Source organism: Anopheles aquasalis, chromosome 2 (genome assembly GCF_943734665.1).
Source record: "Anopheles aquasalis chromosome 2, idAnoAquaMG_Q_19, whole genome shotgun sequence".
Lineage (NCBI taxonomy): Eukaryota > Metazoa > Arthropoda > Insecta > Diptera > Culicidae > Anopheles > Anopheles aquasalis.
The window spans coordinates 54881129-54899170 of NC_064877.1; the positions used below are offsets into that span (position 1 = coordinate 54881129).

General features: G+C 44.5%; 1 protein-coding gene across 2 annotated transcripts in view; it reads left to right on the forward strand.

The window, feature by feature from the left end:
* Positions 1-18042, forward strand: part of LOC126572644 (trafficking kinesin-binding protein milt) — an 85543-nt gene that overhangs the window by 3363 nt on the left and 64138 nt on the right. The window contains exons 1-3 of one of the 2 annotated variants that reach the window (XM_050232127.1): positions 5631-6114; positions 9135-9306; positions 10765-10974. In XM_050232127.1, the coding sequence (XP_050088084.1) occupies positions 6028-6114; positions 9135-9306; positions 10765-10974 (469 nt within the window). In that variant the 5' untranslated portion in view covers positions 5631-6027. Of the gene's footprint in view, positions 1-5630; positions 6115-9134; positions 9307-10764; positions 10975-18042 lie in introns of those variants that run through there. The other variant, XM_050232128.1, reaches the window with a different exon arrangement.

Below are 18042 nucleotides of genomic sequence, written 5' to 3' on the forward strand. Positions count from 1 at the left end.
GCAGAAGAAATTCTTCCACGAACGAACGAACGAACGAACGGAACGATGGCCAACTAAAAATAAGTTCTGAATCACCGCGGGAGAACGACTCCCGTTGACTCAGTTGCTTGCCTCGCTCCGTGGTGTTCCGCATCCGTGTACATATTTGATGAAGTTTGTGATTGTGGAGCAACGTCACAGGAGAGTTTCTTCCTGAGGTGTACTGATGATGCCGTGGCCTCTGATGAACGGATGCATCAGGCCGACGGATAGCATAACGCTACTTGAGGGGTGCTCCATGCACGGATTGCTGGAAGATTGGCTTTGCACTGCGTTGCGTTCTGTCGAACATTTATTTTTGCCTTTTCTGCATGACCCCCCGGACCAAACCGAGAATGCAAACGGTGTTGACGTAGGGACGTTCCCATTGATAAGCGAGAATCCCTATGGCGCATTGATAATATGTCGCCGTAGACTAGGCTGGGATTTGACAGCTTCGAAGGCTCGACTCGTGACCAGACGAGGTAGGCTGAGCTATAAGGGATGATTTACTGATAACGATGCCAGTTAATCATATGACTTTTCGTTGCAAAATCGTTAGCAGCTTGAGAGGGTTGTCGCGTGTCATGAGATAAAAGGTATCGGAATCACTTCACGAGTACCATATATAGGCTCGCCCTTGAAGGGCAACTTCTAATAACCTTAGTAGCCAATTCACAGCATCGTGGCTCGATTGCAAAAGGATGGAAAAGGTTGCCACAAGCCATAGTTAGGCGCGGCTTCCAACAGCCAATGGCACCATAGTGTCTGGTGTTTGCGGAGCAAAAAGGCGACGACCGTCTGCCAAGCATCAGGGGTGGGCGCTTAGCTCACAGAAATAGGAATAGATAAAGCGTTCTGCTATTCATAGCGTCAACTAAGCATCTTATCTGTCCGGCGCGACAAACACAGACATCCCAGACGAGTAGGGCAAATGATAAATCAGCAACTAACCACCATGTTAAAACTCATTTACATGTTGTATGGTTTCGCTCGCTCGCAGAGGCTTAAAGGACTTGCTGCAACCGTTAGCCAATGCCTTTTGCAGTGATTTTATTGATCGTATCCTAATGTAGATTAAATAATTTACTTACAGGGCATACGCTGCCCTCTGTTAGTGAAAATGAATTGTATTGCCCCACACAAACGGTCCTGACAGCCTGTTCCATGTTTCTTTTCTGTTATCTGATAAAGGGGAAAGTGTTTTCCATCGGCGGCGAAACATGACACTTCCCTAGTGAACCGAAATTGGGTCACTGTTGTCAAGTCACCCTGCACTGTAATTAATCATTTCAAACCTGCACTCAGATGGCACTTGCTACGGCTTATGGGCCACGGAATTCTATAAGAATCTTCCGCGGTAAACATAATTAAAGGCCAAGGCGTGGAAGAAGGACCCAAAAATCCAAATTGTTTCGCACTGAGCTGCAAATGAATTTCACAATCTTTGACTGTTTGCTGAAACGGTTATCAGTTGCCAGGCGAGGTGAGGAGGCGGCAACAGAAGTCAAGAGGCGCCACAAACGTGTTGCGGTTTGTTTGCGGTCGGCCAGTTCGCGCGAACTTTCTCGATCAAAGCCCCCGGGGAGTCATCACAAGAATGGTTTTGGAGACATTTAGCCAAAATTAGTTGAAATAGTTTAATTTTATTAAAATCTCGTTTTTTATTTATGGGTAAAGAATCATTTCAAATTCCTTGAGAAAGTGTACTAAAGCAAATTCGTTATAAAAAAAATCCCTTAATGGCACACGAAACGGCGCCAAATTCGCAAAAGTGCATACGTGATTTGGCGCACACACGTCTCTCTGGCTCCTGGATAGGATGGCTGGGTGCGCGAGGAGGGCCCGAACACGCTGCCAACGAAGGCCATATCAATGCCCGGTGCCGCTGGAGACGTTGTTTCGATGTAAGTGTTTCGGTTCCCATGCTGTGCGCTGCAACGCTTGTTGTTTTTTTTTTGCAATCTATTCTGGCCATTGGAGGAGTGTGTTGTACATGTCTGCTTCCGATTTTTGGGTTTTTTTTTTTTGCTCCCTCTCAATAAATCAAACATAGCGGATCGATCGTCATCACCGTCGATCGTGTGCTATGCGGTCGATGGTGGGGAATGAGATGCTAGGACAATTAAGATACAACCAGTCGGCCATATGTTGTCTGCGTTGGGCAGAAAACGGTGTCAGTCGGTATCTTGCTCACTTGCCAGTATCGTCGAACACTCTGGGGTGTACCAGGGTAGCTCACCTTTATTACTGCAGCCAGCCAGTCACCAACTGATATTGGAGGCAGCTATCAGGCGTTACTCGACCACCAACGGGTGCAGTTAGCTGCTGTGTATCGTAGCGCGAAACGCGAAGATTGTTGAAGGCCGATCTTCCTCCCCATAATATTGTGCTATTTGGTCTTTATGAATCGCACCCTTCTCTGCCCGTAGAGTATATCCGGTCACGTGAAGTGTAACGAAAACATGTGCATCACCAAAAACGATCGAGTTTGGGTAAATATAATAACCGCGTGGTCCGTGGTCTCTTCCCGTGCGCTCTATCCGTGAGGGCAAAGAGAAATCGTTATCGTCATCAAGCGTTGTCTCGGGGGATTAATGGTGACGGGCGGTGTGGGGCGCCTAAATTGGCCAAAGAAAGTCACGTGAATGGTGGTGGTGCGTGCGCGGTTGTGTTCAGCCTTTTAGCGCAGATTTAGTTGACTTTCGTCGCAGATCGGTGTGGCTAATTTTGGGAAATATTTGGAAAAAAACAAGTAGATAAACGAACAAGAGGATGCTTTGGTGTTGATGGCGCACCTTTCATGCCATATCTCGTTGACAGGCAGGCGGCCGGTGTTGCTTTTTAGGGTTTGACATTGAACTGGCGGAGGCCCAGTCTGTTTCAGTGCCTTAAATGTACTGTATTTTTGGAATTCGGTTCAATGGACACAGAGAGTGCACATAGATAAGAAACCTTGAGCGACGGAGAGACCTGCTAGCGCCATTTGAAAGTCATTTGCAAATCGTCCGCTGTTGACTCCCGGATGATGCCGGAACGATCGACAAATTGTTCCACGCTATATTCGCTTCTGTGTTTGTCGTTGAAAGGAAGAAATTAATTATCATTTAAACATTTATTCGGTTTTGAAAATGCATGTCTGTTTTCTTCCGTGGCGCTATCATTACAACCACCTTTTCTCACTATCTGCTGCGATATTTCATCAACCTTGCACCGCTCTCTCTCTCTCTCGGGTGGTACGAAAGCTCTTAAGATATGGTTATCGGTTTTGTTTTATGCAACCTCACTCGCTTACGTTGAAGAGCACTGCGCGCAGTGAGAGTCATATGATGTTCGCTCTACATCATCGACAAATTTATCCACATCTCGTCTAGCTAGCTGGCTAGCTGGCTAGCTTGTTGTCCTGTCGCCATGTCTGCGAAATGACGTAGATGCTCACGAGATCATTCATAACCACACTGGCGCACTGCAAGCACGAGAGCAAATTTGGCGACGTTTTGCCAGTTGCCACTCACAACTGGTGCTGCTAGACGCACGTTTTGGTTATTTTTGGGTGAGTTTTTTTTTTCAAACGTGATGTGCACGGCTCGATTGTTGATCGATTGAAGGGGAAGAGCTCGAATCTGTTTCTTTTGCATTTTTGCCCAAGTTGCGAATGCGGAGTATAACTTTCCCGAGTGCCTGGGTACTGTGGGATCATTATGTAACGGTGGCTTCTGTTGAGGCAAACACTTTTTACACAATCCTAGGGCTGGCTGGCACCCGCGGCATCCATCGGCCTAGGATGGGAAGGAGTTTTCGCCAGCATTTTTAATACGTCTTCACTTCACGCCCGATGCACTCTTTTGACTCACCACCAGCACCAGTTGTGGATGCGGCTGCATTGTGGCTGGGGAGTATAATTTATTCATTCCCAAGTAGCTGCTGCACAGTCCGATGCACTGTCGAGGGCGTACCGGCGAATGCAACCAAGTCGGAGAGACTTCCGTTTCACTTTCCTCCCGGTTTGCGGTTTTGCTGCAACAATTGAAGCTTATGTTGCGATGCCGGATGAGAGCTAGACTGTTTTGCTCAAGGAAGCCAACTTCTTTGTGTCACACTAGAAGGCGGGAGCTAAAGCTATGGCTATGGGTAACGAAGGGTTTAATACCCTAATTATAGCATCTCTTCGTTTGCATCATCTTAAAGATATGTTAACGATAAAATTGAGTTTTTTTTGCTAGACGTTGCCCGTTGTATTTGATTTCTGTTTTCTTAAATCGAGATTCTTTTTTGTTCTAGACTTTCATTCGACCGATGACGATCGAGGGAAGGATCAGATGTAAAACTACCTTCCCCTTGTATTGGTCTGATTCATCGTTCAAACCATAGACCCGTGGTATATGAGAGAACACGTCGGTCAAACGTTGGATCAAAAAGGGCATATTTAAGGAAACTGGTTTTATAGCGGCTCGCCACTAAAATGGCTCGTTTCAAGTTCATTTCCTTAGTGAGAGTTATTTGCGAATGTGTTTCCGATACTGAAGAAGATGTAACATTGATTCAACTCTATATTTAAAGTTGATGTCAGCTATAGGGAGCGTAAAGGCATTGCAAATTCCTGATGTTCTTGCTTTTTACTAAAGAAACGGTGAATTTATGAAAAACAAGACCAAAAGTTGATCTTCGGATGCATATTTTTAATAACAATCTGTATTAATCGCTTCAGGATCTAAATTAATCTCATCGTGCTCTATTCAAACCAATCATCCAGGGCCACTCAACTCGAACGGGCTAATTAATGCGGAAAGAAAGTTAAAACTTGTCGCCTAATTTGTCAACCTACAGCTGAATGAGTCATGCGATTTTACAATCCAATCTACAGATTAGATCGATCGATTGATCGGTCGGTTGGTCCAAAACCGACCCGTTACCGATGGGCCTTACTTCCGCCGCCGTTCGCCGCATTTCTGTTTCACGTAGCAATGGTGCTGGTGATGGTGGTGGTGTTGAATCTATTTTGAAAACCGCGAAACGACGCACCCCGTAATTCACACCTCACGGCCAATTGGACGCGAAGCCGCGAGACACGCTCTGCCAAACGATCGAGTAGATCGAGTTGCGATGGATGAACGACGGCGAGTAGAAGACGAATGTTGGATGCGGTTTTCCGACTGACTTGCTAACAAAGACAATAACAAGTACAAAGAAGAGCCCAGTGATGCACGCAAGATGATGCAAAGATGATGGTTGGCGCGAAGGTTGATGATCGATCCACCTAAGGCTGCTGTTGGATGTTTATGAAAAATGTTCGATCAAGCCGCGGTTCGAAGGGACTGATGGTTGGATTGTTTTATTTAGATCTAGCGTTATGTTATGCTCATGTACATATGTTGTTTAAGATTGAATAGTCATTGTGGTGTGGTACTAATAATAGATCCATTTGATTTTACATCAATACGATCATCGGAACTGGAAGATATGAAGCAAACAGCCGCCGTCTGATTGTCGCTAGTTCTTGTGTTCAAATAACGAAGCGCCGGATGCCGAACGCTTCGCCACGGGCATCGTATCGGCAGATGCTTTCGCTCTAGTTTACACTAACCGAGCTAGTCTCGGCCGCCAGGGGTTTTGTGATGTGGCAGTGTTTAACGCACACCCAAGTCATCTGTTCGCTTGGCGAACGAAGAAGTACCGTGTCTAGTGCCCGTGAAATGCGTTGTGTAATGCATGGTTGTAGGATGTGCAGAATACAAAATTAAGCTTTCTACACGTTGCAGTTTTTGCTAGTGGGAATATTGATTACACCTCAAACCGCAACATGGTTTGATTGTGCATAATCAGTGCACAGATGGCGGCATCCAAACTATTTTTTGTGATAAAAATAATGGAGAACGTGCAGAGAAAGATGGCAGCGTTTTAAGGGGCCCTTTTATCATCGACATATTGCTCCCGATTTGTTGCGAGTGGTTCTGTGATGCAGTGCAGAAAGTAGTAGAAAGGCTTTCACGTGAAAGCTATCTATGTGCTATGCTTACCTACCTTATCAAAGCCACACTGACGCTGGGAATCTTTCGCGAGCGGTACATTCTGAGCAGCAGTGGTACCCTATCATGCGTAAGTGTGGGGCGTCGGGAGGTTCGAAACGAAACTTGAAGCTGAACAAACCCAGGAATGGTGGTGCATGCTTTAAACGACCTGCGTGTGGTGTTGATTCCGTTTTATGTTATGTTCCATCTTTGGTGTTCTGCATCATCCCTTGGTCTGGTGCACGATAAGTGATACTCGCAAGCGAATATAACTGTTGTTCTGTTGTGTTAATTGTACTGCTCTCATTCTACTGCATGGGGAACAGTTACTTGAACGAAACAAATGCAAAAGCAGATCAACGATCGTTGCATACTGACAGCACAATCGGTCGAAACTGTATAACCAGCCTCTTCTGTGATGGTTTTTGCTATAGGAATCGTTTCAAATGAATGTTTGCTGCTGTTTCTACTCGTAGAATATGATACTCCGCTAGACGGATGTGTACGCTTTTCAATATGACGCCAAACAAAGATCCATTTTGATCCTTACCCTTAGTTATCGATCCATAGATTAGTAGCTTAATCCTAAAGGCTCATAATCCAGCTAGAAAGGCGCAGCGTTAATCGGCCTTAGGGCGTGGCGGTGCTTTAGGAGGAGCTACTAACACCGTGGATTCTTGGGCGCGTCGTCTCGGTGGCGTCTGTCTGTGAATTTGAGACGGTAAATTATGCACAACGCCTAGCCAAGATCCCTACATTTACCATGTTACCGTTGAAAGTACACTGACCCACCCATTCGTTCGTCCATTCGTTCGTTCGTTCAACCCCTGACCTGACCCAATGCCATGCGACGCCGATCGATGCGTTCTAGAGGTGGACGAAAAGGGTCAGTTGGTAGTTGTCACCGTTTTAGATTGCATAACAGCTTGCGGAGGAGAACTACTTCTACCTTTTGCCGGTGTGAAATGACATTTTTGTGTTATTAATGAGTTTTTTTTTTTGTTAAATGAGCTAAATATCTCAATTTAAAATGCCACATTTGTGCCAAAACGTCCAGTTTTGAAGAGAAACATATTTATTGAAAGAGACTCTCGAGTTCTCGTAACCCCTTTTGGCGCTGCAGTTGAGTTGGTGGAGAGTGAGTCTCGTGATTTTTGGCAGAGTTTGTTGAAGGCTTGCCAACGGTAATGAGTGTCGCTGCTGTACAGTACCCGATATCTACTCTGTCTGTGAACTAGAATGAAAAATGATGTTTCTTGTAAACTTTCAAAAAAGGTTTTGTAAATCCTATTGACATGTTGTATGTTGAAATGTAGTGCATAACGATAGGATTGTACATTGTAATGGTCCATTACATAAGTGTTTTTTTATCATTCAATGAAGCACAGAACTTGATATATTGTTTTAAATTCGTTTTTGATGGTTAACAATTTTCGACATCAACATTCCACATGTTATCCACTAATCTCTCAACTGATAAGTATCCATTGTTTTCAATTAAAACTAATTGTCTCACACATTCATTATAATTCAAGTCAGTTATTGTGTTTATTGTCTTGTCTGTTTGTTTAACGACATATTTTAATTTAATTACCTCCCTCCTTAAATTCTCAACTGTGGCGACCACGGTAATGAACCACAAAACCACCACCAGCTCCGGCGTGGCTGATAACACCTTCTGTGTTCTGTGGCGTCCGCGGCTGGCGTTATTTTTAATCCCGATTTCCTCGCGCCATCGGGCGGCGTCGCGCCATGCCCGACGTGCGAAAATGACTCGTCGCCGCGAAGATTCAGGTTCGTCCTGCTGATCGCTCTTGAAGCGTCCCCCACCCCCCCCCCCCCCCCCACCCCCCCCGCGTGGACGGTTATGTAAAATCCTAGTTCGCAGTGCTCTAGAGGCTAAAACGGCGGCTTGTAATTATGTCACCGGTACTCTTGTGAGGTGTGAGGCTATGGTACCATGGTTTTTATGGGAACGGCGTAAGGGACGGTTGCTCTGGGAAAACCCTAATTCCCATCACATGCTGCGCTGAATCTGAAGTGACCTTTACAATGATGTCAACACGCAGGGGTTTGGGAAGCCACAATCCCGGAATCAAGGTTTATGTGCTACGAGGCCATCGTTTGAAGTTTGCGCTAATCGTTCGGGGTAGCGCAAGGTCATTCATACCCTTGACATTGAGTGCTCTGATTTGTTTGTTTGTTTGTTATTAAATACTAAGTGCGTTCACATAGATTAAAGGTACGGGGAAGATTAATGCAAAAAATGCATTGAATAGAGCAGTTGCTAAAAGTTAATTTTGTCATTAATTAGAATACATTTTGTTCCTAAATGTTTCGTTATACTACAACATCTTGTTACAAAACAATTCAACCATTATTGAGTAGAGTAGAAATAATAGCCAAAGATATGCTTTTCTATTATCATATGTGTATCTCGTTCACTTCGATTTATTGGCTACCTCGACTTCAATAATAGTTTATCATCGTTTAGTTTCGAAATGGAATAGGGTTATGCAAGCATTTATTTATACGACTATTTTATAATCTGCATTTTAAAATGTTATTTTTCTGTATAACATCAGGATGTTTTCTTTGAATCTATAGTTTACTGAAATTCCTATCAGAAACTTAAATTTTCCCATTTCAAGCGCAACTATTGAGCACATTAGATGCTTATAACTTGCTTAACTGTCTTTTTATTTCCGCTGCATTTTAATATTCTTTACAGTGATCTTTGTTTCTTAGATGCCTCTGTTCTTAAAATGTATTCTATTTCCCGTATTTGTCTAGATTCAATATGACTGGTAACCTTTTTCGAATTCGTTCCAACCTAGAAGGTTGAACTGAATGGTTTGCTGGCCAAAGGTTTTAAATGAATTGATGGTTACACAAGTGCTTTTAAGAATTACTAACAGACTCCATTTACGAGCAGAATTCAATTTACATTAAAAAAAATACGTTTACGATGTTATTCACACAGAATTTGCATAAAACATATAGGGGTGCATAAACTGTTTTTGCATAATCATGTATATCTTTAGTCAACTATCCACTACCGAGCTTATTGTACTAATGAACTTGGTTTCATTTCTTTTTTCTCCACAGGGACAGTATCAATCCAAACTGGCTGCCTCACAATGTGGGGCCAGGATACCCCTGAGCCCCAACACTCAGGCGACAATCGAGAAGCATTTGCCGGGGCTGCCGAGCAAGCGATTGCTTATGCAGCAGGCCTCCAAGAAGGCAACGGAGAAGCGGGATGTTGGATGCATAACTGGTACGTAGTGGAGTTTTGGTGAAGCTTCTACTGCATGCTCGAACTCTGACAGAAGGACAACATTATTCTGACGCCAAGGAGGTGAAGGAATCGACCTAACATCGGTGATATATTGCGTGTTGTCCAAGATTCCTAATCGGTCTCAATGAAGATTCAACCAACGTCCGAATAAGGAGAAACGAAACTCGAACGAAATGGATCCACTGTGACTGCGGCATCGAAAGGCTTGCGTTTGCATGATATTTGGCAATCATCTATTTAGCGGCGCGGTGATGAAGCACTTCAATCGCGGACTCACCTGCTGCTGGTGCTGCTCGCGCTCGCGCTATCCACCTCTCTGCAGAGATTGATCAATGAATGCGACCGAGAAAGTGAAACCCAAACGCAACGTTTGACTGTTCATTGAAGCTGCCCCCTGTCCAGAACCACTTCGTTGTTACTTTTCCACCGTTGGCAGACGAAGCATGTTTTAATTGAGAGAAATTGGAGAACTATTTTCGGAAAAAGCGAAGCCGATTGTCCTTGACCGATGAAGGCTGACTGTGGATTTCCATGCATGTTGTAGCGTGTTGCCTGATTCGCATAGATCGTCGTCGTCGTCGTCGTCGCTGGTGCATCTGCATTGCGAGAAAGTTGAGCAGCACGGTAATACGTAACGGACGCCACTAGTCTTTTGCTCGATCCAATCTGGTGGCAATGTTTATAGAGACTACCATTCGTTATGCTCTAATTGTGATGGCTACCAATTGGCGGAGAAACTTTCGGTGCCGTAGAGTGGATCGTCGTTCAGCACTGACAATCTCTTGTGGTGTTGTTTGATTGTTGTTGCCGCTGGTAGTTTGATTTCCGGAAACCCTATAGTCTCTTGTTAGATGACACATGCCTCGGGTGGCAATAAAATGATAGGACCGTTGAGTGATAACATCCAACGTTGTTGAGAGTGCGACGTGACTATACGCTGTGTTAGGGTGTTCGCCATCCAAATGCATATTGGTACGCGTGCGGTCGCTAGTGGCCACGCATGTTCTTTATTCTTGAGAAAAGATTCCTTTCGAGACCACACGATTGTGACGCAGTCACTTCCCTGGACCCTGTTTTTGTTTTCTACATTGAATGGTGTTGAAATCATTCTTCACTTTCAACGTTAGTTGCTTCAACGTTCGAATGTCTGCACTGCCTGGATGGGTGAAGTGAAGCGGTCGTTTCTAAAAACAGCTGCTGTCTGTCAACGACCATTACTTCAGCACTTCGACACGTCAGTGGCCGATTGGTCTGGTCTGGCTGATTGTTCCACACCAGAAAAACAAATCCTGCCACCATTTGTGTGGTCAAACAAGTCTCCAAATAGCCACCAAATATGCGCCAGTCTAGGGCCCGTACGCTTCCGATCTTTATAGTTATTTCAGAACGGAAACTTTAAACAGTTTTTGATTTTCTTTCGTGTTCCTATTTCCACAGAAGTATGCAGCTCAGAAAATCTGCCGGAGGTGGAGATTTTCTCCCTCCTGGAGGAGCAAATCCCACGCTACAAGATCCGTGCGGATACGACAACCACGTTTGGCGGTTACGAGAACCAGGACTGGTTCGTGCAGTATCCGGCGCTTCCCATTCCCACCGAGGGACTCGGTCTGACAGTGGAGCAGACGCGAGAGGTGCTGAACTATTTCCGTAAGTAAATCCTTTATCTACGCCAATCATTTTGTGCGCCGCCTCCGTATCATAAAACTTAATGCTCGAGGACGAAACTATCCAACAAACGGGCCCCCAATTCTCCTCTCGCTCCTGGTGACTCGGTGCACCGGCCAACCAGCGGAATCATACAAATTGGTGAGCAAGGTAGACAAAGGGAGTTCCGGAAACCGGGGAACCCAAAACGGGCTAGCTCGGCTGGTTGATCCGAACCGGAAAGCTTCGTCGCGTTATGAAAGCTCTGGTACGCGCACGATCCCTGCACCGCCATAAATGCCATAAACGTGCGTTATAATCGCTATAAAGTAAATATTTTATGGCATCTGTTTATCTGAGACACAAACCAACAGCGAAAAAATTGCGGGCGAAACTGAATTTTATAGCAAAGAATATTGATGTATTTTATTGAAGGTTGCTCCTTTCTTTCTTGGAGCAAAGCGTTTTATTTAGTTTTACTTTAATTATTATTCTTAATTTTTTTTATGAGAATTACTATCTTCCAATTTAAATCATAATCACTAGCCTTGACTACGAAAGCGATAAGTAGCTGTGATTTAATTGTGTTGTTACATTACGTTTTGTTATTACATTAACTGGGAAAGATACATCAAATGAAATTTAGATCCACTGTCCCTAATGCCAAATTGTTTATCTAACAAAATTTAAACGTAAATCCTGCTTTTTTGTTTTCGACCAGTATTATTTACTGTTTATTGCTTTTATAATAACGTCTAGTTTTTAGGATATTGTTAGGTTTTAAATTAGGTTTAGGTTATAGTGAATGGAACTACGAAAGAAATATGTGAAAAAAGTGAGAAAAAAACCGAGTATCTCAACGTCAATCCAACTCATCAATACGAAGCCACGATACCTTGTTGAAGCACACAGCAGACAAGGTGCAAGGTAGGTGTAGTTCGTTTATCTTATCAATTGGCAGCCTGCTAGGAAGTCTGGCGAAGATGCGAATTCGATCCCGATAAGTGAAGCAAAAGATGATAACAACGAAAACGTCTTGCCAACTCCACTGTGCACCAACACACTCTGGAGAGGATTTTTCAATCTAAAATATAGTGTTACGCTGTCGACTTGCAATTGAATTACCGCCCAAGGTCATAAGGCCTCCAAATGACGATGACTAGGGAATTGTATTTTTTGGGTTAATGAAAAAACGTGGACTTGATACGGGGACGGTGAGATAGTCAGCGTCCCTTTCGACGCGCATCTTCGCAATTGCAAAACCGTAAAGTACGCTGCTATGTGCGCCCAAATCCGGAAGGTACCATTTGCGCAGCTTCACACAGAATCGGACGAGAGAAAAAAAAAAGACGAAACCGACTTGCCCCGCTGGATTTACGGTGACCATCGTCATTAAGATCGACAGCTGGCGGTGGCACTAATGTGCGTCACTTCGCACATTGTTACTGAAATCGATTAAGAAATGGAAGCACCCAGCCGTGTGGCGACATTCTGGCTTGCGAGGCCCGAATCACATCACGGCGCGCGCGGTCACTGCTCGCTGTACCAGGGCCAGGAGGGAAATGGGACCGAGTACACCATGGGAACGTTGAACTCGCGCCGCATCCATCATAGACTGCGCGGGAGCAACCGTAAATCGTATTATCGCTTATAATGTAACCGGCTTTAGGGTCAGAGTAAGTGGTCTGGCCGTTGTCCCCAAAAAATTGGTCGATTACCGCGATTCTCTGTCTCGGGTAGCTAATGCTTTTGGGTTACGCAAAAGGTCATCAAGCATTAGGATAGGGTTGACCTCTGCCGTGCGCATGTTGTCATGTGTAGATGTTATAACCTTCACCTGTTAATATTGTACCCACACCAAACATTATTTTGACATCTTCAATTGTAGTCAACTCATGCAAAAATGGGTTTTTTCTCGAATAAAATCAGATCCCACCCAAGTGTTTCCCAAAGAAAGTGTGAATTCCACTGACCCAGTGGCAAAGAAAAGGCGAGGGACAGCGGGGCTGGGGTTGAAATCATTAATTCCATCTCTGCTTGTAAAGCTCAACGCACCTTGGAATCAATTAGTGTAATTTTCTGCGAGTTTAACTTTCATGGTCATAATTTTTTATGGTGCGACGGTGGTTGGCTTCAGTTCCGATTGCGTCTGCGTTCGGGCGTGCAAATGTCTGCAGTACTGGAATGTTGTTGGTTGGTCATGTTTTTAGTTGATGCATATATACAATTCACAATGCATAAATGCGTAAATGTCTTTCTTTGGCCATGTTCGTTGATTCTGGTGGCATCTGCAGCCTTAGCCGTAGTCGGTTATAATTGTATGCGTTTTCATGACGCATGATTCTGTCTTGGTATGGACTTGTGGCCATTGTTAACAGAAGGTGGGAGCATAAATCTAAAATATGTTTTCAGCGCATTGTCATCTTTTAACTCGCTCACCAACGGGGGTGTCAAAACTGAAAACCCCCTCCCGAAATGAAGTGTGAATTAATGGCAGGCAACTGAAGGTACACGATGTCAAGATCTGTGTTCTCACCTTCCATCACTCTTTCTCGAGAGTGGGAGAGAAAAATTGTCAATTTGTGTGTTTCGAGGACTCGCTGCACTGGATCAATCTCCACATCATTTTTGTTCGTCATTATGCTGCACATTTTTCATCACGCTGACCTTAATTGAACGAAGAACGTTACCTAAAAGCTATTAACACCAAACCCCCAAAAAGTTGTAGCAGTTAGGAGAACCCAACATCGGCCGCCATCAGAATGGGACTGCTAACGATGGGTAATCTGTCAACGGAGCGCACTTACGGGCACGAGGGCAAACAGCAGCTAGTGAATAATATGAGAATTGACATTGAGAACCTGTGTCTAGGGTTAAAAAAGAAACGCCATTAACAGTTAGCCTTTTATGATCGATTTGTAACGATCCTGGGACCCAATCCAATGAAGCAAGAAAGTACTTGACTATAGCCTTCAAGCCGATGTCCGATGGAGGAATCCGTTCGTTTCGGCCATGCATATCGCTTCGTAAGCAAATTTCCTTATCGATGACGAAATAACGGCAAAGGAGGAAGCTACGCTACGGAGAAAGTAGAAGTGGTTATTTGAGTTTGTTACTTTTTTATTTTTGTTTTTTTGTTTGTTGTTGTTGCAGAAGCTAGGTTGCTTAATTGCAAGAAGGAAAGCCGTCGGTGGCCGTTAGCCATGCGTCACAATGTTGGCGGGCAGTAGTGTCCGTGTGGATTTGAATCTAAAGTGTTGCACAGCTAATGAATGGCGTTCAACCGTGAAACAAGAAGGTAATTCGCTTTTCGTGACTTGACAGTCTTGAATGCATAAAAAGTGCAGTTTGCAAAGTTAAAGCAGTTATCAACTTCCAATTTCCCTGTATTGGTGGGATTTGCATAAATGTCGTGTCGTGTTTAAATTTATGGATTAGAGACGAACGTCATGATGTCATGTGCGAATCAACGAATGCGTAAAGGTTCCTAATACATTTTACCAAAAAATACCTGATGGGTCAACCATTGTAGTTGAGAAAATGGGAGCTTCAAATTGAAAACAAAAATCAATTCATAACTATTCTACTCCACCACACCTTTGCCCACCAATGGTTGATTATTCTTTTGTTTCTAATTCAATAAACGCTTTTAAAATATGCGTTTGCTTTACACAAGCGCCAGGGGCTTTCAAAACAATAAAATTGCGGTCATGGTGCGGTGTCCGACGACTTGCACGATTTTTTTCTTCTTCATTCGTTAATCATAGACTTCCAAAACTCGTGCCACGATGCAGCGTCACGAACGGAGAACCTCCTGGTGCAATTAGGCATTTAATTAGTTTTTCATTCACAGTTCGATTTTAGGCCTGTGTTGGCTGCGTGTGATCGTGGTGGACACCTCTTAGGAGGGATTATAATTATGCTCATTCCCCTCACAGCAGCGTGACACGATCATCTTCTCAGAGGAAACGGCAATAGCCATTCATTACTCGCTAGAATCTCTATAATCTCTGAACGTCTCTTGCGAAACAGAATCTCAATCCCACGGCATCAAGTCCCGATGGCCTAATGAAGATGTGTCTTAGACAGGGGCGTTGGTCCCTTGTGCTGCAATCAAAATCAATAGCCGAGGCTCTTCCTACCATGATTGCCACATGATGGCACGAGGGTCTGCAATTTGTGATTAGTTGTGATCTGTTCATTAAAATTTTTGAGAACATTAGTCGCTCCTCCATTATTGATAAATGCAATCCTTCCTCTACACGACACAGGTTCCGGTCCATTAGGAACGTGGACAGAGCAGCAGAGGAAATGTCTTCATCTTCACCACGGAGCTCGGTGTGCTGCTGGAGGGAGAAAAAGATTTTCCGCTTCATTTACGTGATTGGAATTTTGCGGTCTTGCGATACATTGCTGCAGTGATGGGGGTGCTCCCTGGTTTGTGAGAGCTGCCCACAATAACCGAATTGAAACATGTCATTTGCTGCAGCCACTTACATAGCCCCAACATCGCAGAACAGCGATTTCGCGAACTGGGCGAAATCGTACTCGCGAATCCGTTTCGTTTAACCATGAAACCCGCACCCTGTGATTAAAGCTTTTCACAGATGATTAACTTGACGGAACAAATCCCTTTCTTCTGCGCTTTTTTTTTTGCATTTTAGCCGTACTCCACCCGGCATTACCGCGGTACGATCTGGTCTCCGGAAAGCAAAGTTAACGAGGCTGAAAGTTCCAGTTGGGTTTTGTTTGGCGCCCTCGCTCGCTGGTCAAATTCCGGTAACCGGAGCGAGCTCCTTGTTGTTTCCCGTGACGTATTCGTTCCGTCAATCCGTTGACCGTTACCCAGTGGGTGTCCCGTCATGGCCTAAATAACTTTTGGTTTACTTCTCTCTTTTTCCACGGTGGATTATGTGATCGCTGGCCGCCGGTGGCTCTCCTGTGAAGGCATAAAGCGCAGCATCAAACGAGGCATACCAAAGGGGGGCTGGCTTAGTGGTGATCGCTTGATCACTTCATTAGCCTAGCAGCTGGATGGCGTTCGCGTGGTGATGACTCTATCGATGGTGGAAAACAATGGATTGTGCTGCTTTATAAAGCGCAGCCCCCACAAACAGGAATCCGGGACTTATTCTCATCTTAATGTTGCATAACAAATCCGTTTTAATGATTGATCATCGTGCTCAATGATGCCTAACCATGAGGGCATACTGTCCTACCTTCATGCCCGCTCCACATTATTATCATTTTTCGTTTCATTCTAATGGGGCTTTCCATCGATAACAACATTGCCGATGGGGACCGGATTTGCAAAAGAAGCAAAACTTTAACGTCCGATAAGAAGGCGAACCTCGATCATCACGTACACCGGTGACTTTACGTGTGACTAGCAGCAAGCCAGCGATGCATCAGCCTTCCTGGCAGCCGGATATTTGTAGCGCGCTCAATTGAACTGCGCACCACCGAACCGCTGAGTTTAATCGAAAGAAGTGATAAGAAATGCTTTCTAGAAGCTACATTATCTTTCGCACTTTTAGGCTGCCCCGATTCGCGAGCTTTTCCTTTTCTTTTTATTGCGAAATTTGCCGCAAAATGGTGGACCATGTTATCTGCACACAAACCATTCGTCATTTGGTTTCAATCGCAATGTCCCTGGTGGATTACAGGATTTGCGTGCCTTGGCCAGCAGTAAGCACAAGGGTGGTGACACGACGGAATAAGTGGGACATTTGATTTGAAGCCGCTCATGAACTGCACAATTGTGTTGGAAGGCGATTACAATTATGTCTGGATACAAATGTGGGACAGCTTTATGTTTGGTGGCCCACGGGAATGCATTTCTTTGGTTTCCTTTCCCACGCGTTGTCTCTATCTGATCGTGTTACATAAGTGGTCCAGTCCATATCCTGTTAGTCAGCCACACAACTCCCTTTCAGCAGCGTGGCATAGGTGTAAGCATCGGGGATGATATTTACTTAGGTCAAGCGGTATCAATTGTGGTCGCGCTGGTGTTCCATTTCCGAATGGGCTTTCCTGTTCCTATAGGGTTTCAGCGTTCTTTCCATTTGAACTTGTGACACAAACGATCAAGTTGTAATTGTGTAAACCAACCGTTGCATTGGGAGATTCACTTGAGTAAATGCCAGGGAAACCTAGTTTTTTTTTGTTTTTTGATAACCGAATCGACCAGATAAAGTGTACGCGGGGGGGTGGTCAGAGAAGAAGAGTTGCATGATCAACCACAACCCTTCACGAGGCCACCGACGGTGGAAATTTCTTCTCTCCCCCGATCTTTCCTTCCCTCGGTCCGTACTGCCAATCGCACCACCAATCTAAAATGCCCGATGAATGGTACGCATTTTCTCGCATTTCTCATATCTCAATTTGGAACGACGGCGGGGACAGTATTGGTGCAGTTTATGTCCAATTACTGTGGGCATTGTTTTGAATGGTGATCGCCACCAACCCGAAGCTTGTGAGCCGCTTTTGTAATCTTACATTTTCGCTCGTAATCACGAAATAGTGCGCCGATAGCGGGCCCGAGATGCCCGAGATTGAAGGGAGTGTAATGGTTTGAAACAATTCACAAACGATTGGCACGTTATCGATGGGTCTTTTCTGGTTTTTACTCAATTCGTGAATGATCGCTGGCGTAGAAGAAGATTATCTTTGTAACTTCTTCCAAAAAACAATTTGATTTCGCGAAGTTTTGTCAATTTCTTTAGCAATTTCACATACAACAAAATCCTCCGTTTACAAGGTAAAACAAATCGCTGATTGTCAAACAGCATGAGCTAATCGACATTGTTTGCCACAGAAGTATTGGCTTTATGAGTCATCGCTTTGCTTAAGCAAAGGCCACCTCGCAAACATGTTGATCACTCAAGCTTTGTCCCTGCAGATCATCGCAGCAAAAGGAATAAACTCACGTATGTCCTCGTCGTCTCGCGCTTCAACAACTGCTTTTGGTTTTTGCAAAAGATGCCATCACCCATGACGCAGAGCTTCCACTCTGCTTCGGGGAGGGATATGCGTTGGTTTGCATATCTGCGCCGCCGCCGCAACGACATG